We start from the raw sequence: 12,203 nt of genomic DNA on the forward strand, positions 1-12,203 counted from the left end.
CTAATTACCTCACCTTGATACTATATTAGAATATTTGTTTTAGCAGTAGTAACAATATCGTTCAAACTTAAAGTATAGAAATATTTTAAGGAGGTTATGAAGAAATTATTAAGTACTGTTTTTTAACTCTTTATAATTTTGTTGCGATTCGTGAATCCTTTATGTCTATCCGTTTAATCAAACAACATTTGATCTCAAATTTGATAATATTATTTTCTTTTCCTCAATGACATGCTATGCGACCTTATGCAAATTAGTTGATAACAGGTTTGTCAGCTTTCGTGTTTTCTATAGCAGTAGATGCATATGACGACTCAACATGTGATTCAGCAACGTAATTCTAATTTCAGCTGACCATTTTTAAACCTTACATCATTAATTATTGTCGAGGGACCACCAAGCTGCTTTTCATTCAACACATCAACACCGCCAGGGCGTGTTCCTACATTCAGGTAAAGTGTAACATCACTTTTATCATCCTCTGCTCTGACTGATACTTCAAAAAGAGGTTCTGTGTAATCTTGGTCAGCTATCTGTCTTACTATGCACCCTCCTGATGATCGTTTTCGTCTCTATGAACAAAATGTTTACAGTGAGTAGCTGTTTTCAAACGTATTTTGTCAAATTATCATGAATGAAATAACCAATATATTTAAGTATTTGTATTGTTAAACAGTTTATGCATGGTCTCCCACAATGAACAAACCTGTGCTTTTAAAATAAATGAATTTTGATCTTCAATGGTACAAATGGACCAAACACAAATTTAGTTTGACAAGGTCAAGCTAATTCAAGAAAAAGTAGCTATTTCATATTATATTAGACATTTATGTTGACATTTTGAAATTGTTTAGTGGATAGAAATGAATTTAGATGTAGATCCACAAAAATGGTTCAAAGCACAACAATGAATAACTTTGTTATTTATCTGGAATTGGGGAATGAAATTAAACAAAACACCCTGTTACGTGTAATGGAAATATCTTGCCAAAGGAAGTTAAACCTATACATCGTAACTATAAGATTTAAGCTGATTTACATGATTAATACGAACAGGCAGTGCAAGATCACTTCTCCTCAATGGGAAAACATTCTTGATGCATTGGAAAGTTTTCGCCTGGGCATTATTCATAGAAAAATTTATATCGGCAAAGTCAAGCATACATCTTTATGGTTTCGAATATTAAAGCAATTAAAACATAAAAGTGGGTTCAACATGCCTCAGTAATCGGGTCAACTGCTATTAATATTGTTCATCTGTCGAAACATCGTGTTGAAACTTTATCGATATCGTTTAGTTTGAGAGATATTTTTTATTATGATAAGCGCTTGATATTTTGAAACGAGAAATGCCGATTGCGAAAGTTTTGATTCGCCAAACTGTTCAAAACAGTTTGAAGGCAAGTATCTATTGAATGTTAAAAAAAAATCATGTCACGACATCCTTAAGAAATGGCTCACTGTGAGATCAATCATTATGATTTTCTTTGTATTGCTATCAAACCTAGTCTAACCTATAGTTATGGATGCCGATCGTAAATAAGAAGATATAATTACTTTAGAAGGATCGTCCACAAATTCTTTTATCTCTGGTGGTGTATAATCATTTTCCTTTTTTCTTGTATCCACAATTTTAGCGCTGATGGTTGGTGCTTCATAAGCCCATAAATCTCTCTTAAGTAACACCTTTTTATATGTTAAAGTTTTAAATATAATTGTGACAGTAAACTCAACTTGAATCAACACAGAAAGTCGTAATTTGATTGGAATTAACCTCAGGTACATAGATATTCTGAAATTGATAAAAGCATTCAATGCCATAGTTTTATATATTATTCAGTTGAATATTTGCTTATCCCAATTAAAAAGAGTCGTGGTAAATGTCATAACAACTGAAACTATACATTTGTGGTTTTTTTCAGATCTCCTGCAATTAACATATAATACAATAGACACGATAGATGTGTAAGGTACTGACATGATAGAAAATCAACTTCTCTTGAAACCGAGTTTCCAATTATCCAATTATAGATTATGGTAAAGAAGTACCGTATAGCGGGTTATTTTCGCGGGTGTAAAATTTCGCGTTTTTCATTGAATAAGGTATACGAAAAATTTTGGCGGTTATTATTTTGGCGAACTCAACATTTTTAACATTACCTTTGCATGTACACTTTTAAATTGGCGGAATTTATTTTGGCGATTTTGTTCTATCCGCGAAAATAAGCGAAAATTTACACCCCGCGAAAATAACCCGCTATACGGTATTAAGTATCTTAAAAGTTTTGATGTGATCGAAGCTATTGAACAAATGCCCGAATAACTGTTTAACTAAGTCTTGCGTGTACGTTTTTTTTAATATTTATTACACATCCAAACTATTATCGTCCAAAAATATTTCATTCAGTGGCTGTTCATTGCAAGCTAAAAAGTAAAATCACAAAAACACTGAACTCATAGGAAAATCAATTTGGAAAGTTCATAGCTGTCGAGTTTGTTTCCAGAGTAAACCGAATCACGATATTGATAAACATAAAGATCAGAGCGCGTAGAATTGAAATAGCAACGGTATTTCTATTTATATTGTCCATGTGTTCTCTTTTGTTAATTCAACTATTCCTTATGCCACGCATGTGTTACGGATGTAAAACGTATTTTTTTGTGCGCTTAATGCATGTTTTTCTTACATGTGTATAACAGGCGTGTAAAGGCATTGATCAAATATGCGTTACAAAACAAATGAAATACAGTGGATATCACTTGTAATCTCGCATTAAATATGTCAGGAGAACTGTTTTAGAACAGTACGTAGAACTGTCAGCCTGACACCTTTTAGTCAGTTCTAGGTTTTAACTGTTCTAGCTAGAACTGATTTGGACAGTTCTACCTAGAACTGATCCTGACAGTTCTACCCTAGAACAGTTTTAGACATAGAACGGACCAAATCTTTCCAGATCTTTCGTCAGTCTACTAGATCAGTTCTACGGCCAGGTTAGAATTGATTTCGAATTCTATGGCTAGAATTGATTTTTATAAATTCTACGGCCAGAATTGATTTATAAATTTAAAAACGTAATATGCTTGGGTAAAATAGCGATTTAAATTATCTAGAATTTGGTATTTTGCCGGTTTTATTTCTGTTTATAATCGGCAAGAGAACATATTTAACCCCGCCATATTATGCATGTATGTGCCTGTTCCAAGTCAGGAAAATGTAATTCAGTGATTTTCCTTTCTTTTGTTGATGTATTACACAAATTACTTGTTTTTCTTTCATTTTTTGTACATAAATTAGGCCGTTAGTATTGTGGGGGGGGGGGGGGGGGATTATTATTTGATTGTTTTGCTTTTGTTATTCCGGCAGTCAGGATGGCACGTTACCAAATAACAAAATTATCAGACCTCATTAACCGAATGTAATATCTGTTTACGAGCAGTTAATAGTTATCAAAGGTACCAGGGTTATAATTTAGTACGCCATACGCGCGATTCGTCTACATAAGACTCATTAGTGACGCTCATATCAAAATAGTTAAAAACGAAACAAATACAAAGTTGAAGAGCATTGAGGATCCAAAATTCCAAAAAATTGTGTCAAATACGGCTAAGGTAATCTATGCCTGGGATAACCATAAGAACTGTCCAAATGATTTAACATACCTCGGCCAGACCTGTTTAACAAAAGTCTTTTGATCGCATCAACCTAAACTGTCATTATTTGTTCTTCATTTCTGCAAATCTATATAGCTGCACAGTACTTTAGTTTTAATTTTAGGTATAGAGAGACTATAATATACAAGTTACAGCAATAATGGAAAACAATTTAGTCGCATCAATCTATAGTGCAAGCATGCAGGGGCAGATCCAGCGATTTTAAAAAGGCTGGGGGGGGGGGGGGGCGTTTATATGCTCCCATTGAAATTCACTGATCGTTAAAATAGAAGTTGGGTTCCAACCTCTGGACCCCCTCTGCTTGAGCCTCCAATGAGCTTGTTCTCTTTTTATTCAAAATATTGAATCATAAACAAATATAAGTAGTTTTTATACTGTAGACTAAGTCGTGTAATAAAATATTTTGACTGCATCAACCAAAACTCTCCATATTTGCTTTTGTATGTAAATCTATATTGCTGCACAGTTATTCAGTTATAATTTTAGGCCACGAGGGACGGTAGTATATAAATAACTGCACTATTTTTTCTTGCATCAATTGAGAGTGCCAGCATTTCCTATTTTTATTCAAAATATTGCATCAGAAACAAATATCAACAAACGATCAGTAGTTTTCATACCTCAGACTGACTAATGTAACAAAATTATTTGTCTGCATCAATTAAAACTGATCATTTTTGACCGCATTAACCAAAACTGACCATATTTATTATGATTTCTGTAACTCTTATATTCGCATAGTAAATCTATAATATTTTTTATTTTAGGATGGATTGAATAATCATGATAATACAAATGATGGAAATATTGGAACACAATGTTACCTAATTTCATTCGCATCAATTTAGAGTGCCAGCATGTCCTCTTTTTATTCAAAGTAGTTTTTATACCTCAGACTGACTGGATTAACAAAATTATTTGTCTGCATCAACCAAAACTGACCATATTTGCACTTTATTATGTACATGATATCAATTTGTATAGCCGCAAAGTAATTCACTTATATTTTTATGTCAGGATGAATTGTTTAATTTAAATGAAAGCAATATTGGAAAACAAAAGTATGCTTGCATCAGTTTATAGTGCCAGCATATCCTCTTTGTAATCCAAATTTTGAATCGTAAACTAATTTTAGTAGTTTTGATATCTCAGACTGACTCATAAATATAGCAAAATATTTTTTCCACATCAACCTAAACCATGAAAACTGACCATATTTGACAGCATCAACAAAACTGACCATATGTGATAGGATCAACCATAACTGACCATATTTATTATGTAAATCTTAGTATATATATAGCCGCATAGTAAATCACTTATAGTTACAAATCACGATGGATTGTATAGTTGAAATGACAGCAATATGCATGATATTGGAACACATTGGCTACAAAAAAAATTCCACATCAATTTAGAGAACCAGCAAGTCCTCTTTTTATTCAAAATATGGAAATGTAAACAAATTTCAGTAGTTTCGATATACATGTACATGGCCTAATTGTAAACCAATAATATTTCTATGTCATGACGGATCGTATGATTAAAATGACACCAACTTTGGAACACAATACACCTTATTAGTAATCCTGGCTGACCCAGCCTCTTGAACTTTTGAAGCATACAACAATCACTTTTCATTGTGGCGTCGGATATTTTGTTCAATGACGTCAAATGTTTACGGGAACCTGTATGATATCCAGTAATGGCAGACAAATAGCGATAAGGTGTATTCATACCACATCTAAAACGCGCCGTTATTTCCTCTTTGTATCCATAAAATGAACCATCACTAAAGAGACTTTTTAAGTCAGTAGTTTGTGATGTTTTTTTGTTAAACAAAACTATTTTAAGGCATCATCACATGACAGATTCATATACTTTATTTTAAATAAAAATACATTGTATGGGAAGTTCTCTTCTTGGAATAGTATACTTTTAATATAATTTGAAGAAGGCAAAGAAAAATGCGTGATTTTTTTGTTTGTAGCCGAACGTCCCAGGGCAAATGTTTCATTCATGTTAAAATGGAGTATATTTTTCTGAGTTCCAGACTCCCAGATCTGGATAAGTTTGGCTAAATTGACGAGATGGTGCAAATGTTTTTTTACGTTATACTAAACGTTTTTCATTAATATCCCATAATTCATCCACTGTACAATTTTCGTTTGAACATTTGTTAAAACAGAATCTTAAATGAATTTAAATCCAAGGCAAATAAGGTAAATTAGGATTAAAATTCCATAAATTATATGGAGTTATATTTAGGAAGAGACTGTTAAAAACGGGGAACGAAGAAACGTAAACAATGATGTTCTCGTATGCAATTTTATAAAAATATTTCTCCGATGAGTTGGATAAACTTCTATCGAATTCGATATTTGTACATGTAACGTTTGATCAGTAGAAACATATAAAAAATTTGCTATTATATAGCAAAGTAATTGGAAGTGATTTATTTCTTCTAAATTCTAAAGTGCCCTTACTGCAATGGCGTCATTTAGAACTGTTCTACAGTCCTGACGGATTTAGTCAGTTCTACTGACAGTTCTACGGTTTAAAGACAGTCCTACCTAGAACTGATCCTGACAGTTCTACCCTAAAACTGATCCTGACAGTTCTACCCTAAAACTGATCCTGACAGTTCTACCTAGATCTGATTTAGTCAGTTATACCTAGAACTGATCCTCACAGTTCTACCCTAGATCTAATTCTGACAGTTCTACCTAGATCTGATTTAGTCAGTTATACCTAGAACTGATTCTCGTCCTTTTTCTAAAAAAGTTCATCGGAAGGTACCAAGACTTTGTTGATAAATATTCCGTATCAACTTCTCAAATAATACACGATGGTCTTGATGTATAGATGCTGCGTACTGATGTTGTTTTTCATCTTAACAACATGTTTTACTGTTCTTTCATTTGTCTTTGTTTTATTATTAATATTACTTTTACTGTCGAATGGTTTTATGTGATATCCGTTTGACGTGGCTCGGTACTCATACATCTCGTCAATGTGTGTGTATTGGCTTTCATTTGTTGGTGGTTTGTTTTGTATATGCGACTCTTATTTTTTTCTTTTGTTCTTATTACGTGACTCTGTACTTTAAAAGATCCCGTCAATATTATTTTGGTCTATTATATGTTATTATGATATATTTCTATTATGAATTACTATATACGTTGAACCACAAACGTCAAAATCATTCAACCGCGTAGTGGAATTAACTATTTTTGGATTCTCATAAATTCTACCTATAACTTTTGGACTAGTTGAAATCTCGGTCTATTTCTGTAATTTGTTCTTACATACTTTTGATTGTTTAACTCTGTATGCTTACATTGCCTATGTAAATTTTAAAACTGTTTGTATGCACATTGAACGACAAATTTTTGTGACGTATACAAATTTATGACGTCAGACACTCAAGTCAATCCATGTGTTCGTAGATAGATGTTTTTGTGTTCTGTTAAATTGTCCCTTTTAAAATTGTTATGCGATGATGACTGATGTACCCATATTTTGACTATTTTATTATTTGTATGTAACGCATCATGTAAATAAAACGGAATTTGATGAGACTGTTATTAAAGAGAGAGGGTTAGCCCTATAGAACCAGGTTTAATCCACTATTTTCTACATTTGAAAATGTAACAAGTCAGGAATATGACAGTTCTTGTCTATTCGTTTTTGATGCCTTTTGTTATTTGATTTTGCCATGTGATTATGGACTTTTCGTATTGATTTTCCTCTAAGTTCAGTATTTTTGTGATTTTGTTTTTTCTGACAGTTCTACTTAGAACAGTTCTAGGGTAAAACTATTCTAGGTAGAACTGTTCTAGGACAGGTTATATTAGTTCTATGACAGATAGTCTGACAGTTCTAATGAGAGGTAAAAAGTTATCTCCACTGTATATCATTTAAGTAAAACATGTGTTTTTACAAACGCAGGTAAAATACATGGTTTACGTATGCTTTACATGAATTTTAAAATGAGGTTTTTTAATAACTGATTTTTGATCTTTGACTTATATTAAATATTTATTTTTATTTTTTTAAAGATGAAATCAACAATTAAGAAATGAAAGACTAAAGTCACATTTCAATATATTACCTATTATTCTATACACATTTGTTTGAGACAAGAAAAAGCAAAACAACAAATATGTTTCATGTTTCGGCTTTTTTTTTACATTGTAGTTCAAATTTCAGTAAAATGAGTTCAAAATCTTTTTTTATAAAATTTATTAGTTAATTAAAAAAAAAGGAAAAGAATATGAAAAAAAAAGAAAAATAGTTCTGACCACATACTGTATTCATGAGGAAGATCGAATGCTTGGATAAAAGATTCTATCTTACTATTTTTTTTCCTCATTTCTTCCCACATTTTATCAATTTTACCCAAATTCCTTTAGACTCATACACAATAGACAGAACTACTACCTGGCTTATTGGAAACATAATACCAGTATTCAAGAACAAAGGATGTAAATTAGACGCCAAAAATTATAGGCCTATTACTTTATTATCATGCCTTGGTAAGATTTTTACATCTATTCTGAATGATAGATTGGGGAAATTTGTTGATGAACTTAATATCTTGAACGAAAATCAAGCAGGCTTCCGACATGGATACTCTACTAACGATCATATTTTTTCATTGTATGCACTCTTTGAGTTGCTATGTGTTAAACGAAAAAAATTGCATTGTGCATTCGTTGACTTTGAAAAAGCCTTCGACTTTGTTCAAAGAAACTCTCTTTTCTATAAGCTTGTTTTAAATAAGATAACTGGTAAATTTCTCAGAGTTGTAGAAAATTTGTATAAAGATGTGAGATCAAGAGTTGTACATAACAATGAAGCATCTGACATGTTTGTTAGTGATATTGGGGTCCGCCAAGGGGAAAATCTTTCTCCTTTATTATTTTCTTTATACTTAAATGATCTTCATGAATTTTTGGAAAATAGTGATTTAAAAGGTATACATTCAATTACATCTGATATAGAAGATGAACTGGATATTTATTTTAAGATATTTGTCTTATTGTATGCTGACGACTCGATTTTACTCGCTGAGACAAGCACAGATTTACAATTACTTCTAAATAGTTTCTCAGAATATTGTGAAAACTGGAAACTTAAAATTAATATTACCAAGACAAAGGTTATGATATTTTCAAAAGGTAGACCACAGAATAATTTGAAATTTTATATTCATAAAGAAGAGATAGAAATTGTTAAGAACTATAAATACCTTGGTGTTATATTCTCTAGAAATGCATCTTTTTTTGCAACTAGAAAATATCTTAGAGATCAAGCTACTAAAGCTATGTATTGTGTTATTAAGAAGTGTAGATCAAACCATCTATCTATAGAAAGCCAGCTTGACATGTTTGACAAAGCTGTTTTACCTATACTTTTATATGGGGCCGAAATCTGGGGATACGAAAATCTTGACATTTTGGAAAGAGTACATTTGAGTTTTTGTAAGCACGTTTTACGGTTAAAAAGATCGACTCCAAATTTTATGGTTTACGGGGAATTGGGAAGATATCCGATTTCTTTATACGTTAAATTACGGATGATAAAATTTTGGTGCAACCTTCTTAATAACACACTTGATAACAAGATTTCGTCAATGTTATATAAGTTGATATATATTAATTATAATAAGTATGGAATTGAAAACAAATGGTTGTTATTTATCAAAAGTATCTTTGATAATTGTGGTATGTCAAACATTTGGCAAAATCAAGATTGTATCTCAAAAAATTGGATTGTATTAAGTATTGAACAAAAGTTAAAAGATCAGTTTAGACAAGAATGGTTTGCAAATGTAAATCAATCATCAAAAGGTTTATGTTATAAATTATTCAAAACAGAACTTAAATTTGAAAATTATATTACAGTTTTATCGTTAAAAAATGCACTGAAACTATGTAAATTTAGATGTGGCAATCACCGTTTGCCAGTAGAGACGGGGAGGTGGCAAAATGTTCAAAGACAAGAGAGGCTATGTCACCTTTGTGAATCTGCTGACATCGGCGATGAATTCCATTATGTAATGTCTTGTCCTTTTTTCAAAAAAGAACGATATAAATATTTACCACACTATTGTTGTACAAATGTTAATATTCTTAAATTTAAAAATGTATTCACTACAGTCAATATTGTCTTGCTAGAAAAATTGTGTAGATTTATTAACTATATATCAGTGGAAGTCTGTCCTCCTGGTTAAACTACATTTATTTATGTATATATTTCACACATGCAAAATATGTTGTATTGTATATATTATCATCTCTGTAACTATGTTATTTAGTTAATGAGAATAAAGATCTATCTATCTAGAAGTTTACTAACATTTCTAACTATTTAACTTAATTAAATCATCGGTTCTAATATGTTTTCTATACAATATTATATAGTTCTAGCAAACAGTCACATCCTTAATCCTACTGCCTGAAGTCTTGATTGCATTATTAACAGTGGCAGTAATAGGAGGGGGCGTGATTTTGGAACCCCGCTTTTACGAGCAATTAAACATATTTTTATGTTATAGCTGATGACATGAGCTTTGTTCATTGTTAAAGGCATTGCGATGTCATATATATATATGCTTGCATCTAGTTCATATGGACATAAGTAGATAGTTATCTCAAAGGCAATCATACAACATTGATCTTCTTATTTTCAATATTTTTATTCAAAATTGTACTATAAACACATGTAAAATTAGTCACTATGAAGTATCTAATGTAGCTTAGTTAAAAAAATTGCCTGTAGTGTGCATTCTAACACAAAATTATTATAATAATGTCGTTGTGTTTGTCGACTCTCTATCAGCTCTCCAAGCCTTAAAGAGTAATTTATTTAAGGTAAAAAATTATTTATTATACGGCATTATATTTTTATACAACCAGTTAGTCAAACTAGGTAGCAGCATAATATTTGAGTGGATCCCAAGCCACGTCGGAATTCTAGGAAACGAAATTGCAGACCAGACTGCCAAAGTGGCTCTTAATAGAGATACAATAGATTGTCATATTCCCCTATATAAAGATTTGAGACATCAAATGTTTAACAAAAAATATTTTAAAACAAATTTGGCAAAAATAGTGGTCAGACAACCCAAAGGGTAGATTACTACACTCCTTCCAAAATAATGTATCATTTAAGATTACTCTACCACAAATGAATAGAGAAAATCAACGAATAATATTCAGATTAAGATCTGGCTCTATTAATGTCAATAAGTATCTAAACAAAATAGGGAAAAGTCCGAGTGAAATTTGTGAAATCTGCAAAGTCACAGACGATGTAGTACACTTCCTATTAGTCTGCTCAAAATATGATGTGCAACGTAAACAGATGTTTGATATGCTTAAAAATAAGTCGTAGATCTCTCGTTGAAACACCTTCTATCCGGATACACACACACTTTCAGTCCCGTGCATAACTATCTACGGGAAACTAATATACTTATAAGGAAATAGGAAGACTCTCAACTACATTTATAAGAGCCATTTAGCTTTAGTCTAGAGATAATAAAACAAATAGTTATGTATTTGGAACAAGTGTATATGAATTACTTTTCAGATGGTCGCTGAGTTAAAATATTTCATCAATTCAGTATACAACCAGCAAGATTAAAGATAAATGAAAAACTCACCCGAATTTGAAATAATTTCCTTTTTAAATTTATTTAGAACTAGCATAAGCAAGTCACAAGTGCAATGCACACTTCACCTTTGTGTCAGTCCTTTGAGCGTAATCAAACAGACTTTTTCTACCTGTGTCATACATCAGTAAATCATTCACCTTTCAAACACCAGTACTAATTGACCATGAAATGCACGCATTTGAATTTAACAAGTATCGACATTCAATTTAATTACTCTGATCTATTGAAGATTATTATACTATAGATAAGTTAACAGTACATGTTAAGGGAAAATACAACATCACATTAAGATTCTCTACAATGGACAATTACAGTCATATTTTTTTAAAGATATGAAAACAACAAACACATCGCACTATGCTCAGATAATTAACAATAGAAACATTTATCACAGGCCTTTTTGTATATGAAAGTGCCACTACATTTATCTTAATTATTTAACGTTATATGTTAAAAGTCTTTAAAGCTTAAAACAAAAATACAATATGTCCTCTCAGATTTTCATAAACTGACAACTATAGTCATACTCTTATTGATAGAAATTAAGAAAAATAAACAAACACAATCACTACGCTCATACATTATTAGAATAGAAACAATTCTTAGAGTTGAATCCTTTTCTATGATAATAAAATGATAAATTCTAAAATTTGTACTAGAGGATGTCAGTTAGACAAACACACACACAGATTATTGTATAATTATATATATGCACATCCCATCACTTCTGTTTCGCTGGCATTCTCTGTACTAAAAATAAAATCAAACAATGTCATTGTTTAAATATTATACTGTTATTAAATTTTTTCATATTCTTCTACTTTTGCTCCATTTATATATTATACAC

General features: G+C 31.3%; 1 protein-coding gene across 1 annotated transcript in view; it reads right to left on the reverse strand.

The window, feature by feature from the left end:
- LOC134684582 (uncharacterized) overlaps window positions 1-12,203 on the reverse strand; it is a 117,196-nt gene that overhangs the window by 65,614 nt on the left and 39,379 nt on the right. Inside the window, exons 6-7 of the mRNA XM_063543877.1 lie at window positions 1,558-1,792; window positions 372-572 (exon numbers count right to left, since the gene is read on the reverse strand). Coding sequence (XP_063399947.1) covers window positions 372-572; window positions 1,558-1,792 — 436 coding nt within the window. The remainder of the gene's footprint in view (window positions 1-371; window positions 573-1,557; window positions 1,793-12,203) is intronic.

The sequence above is a fragment of the Mytilus trossulus genome, chromosome 9 (assembly GCF_036588685.1).
Source record: "Mytilus trossulus isolate FHL-02 chromosome 9, PNRI_Mtr1.1.1.hap1, whole genome shotgun sequence".
NCBI classification, from domain to species: Eukaryota; Metazoa; Mollusca; class Bivalvia; order Mytilida; family Mytilidae; genus Mytilus; species Mytilus trossulus.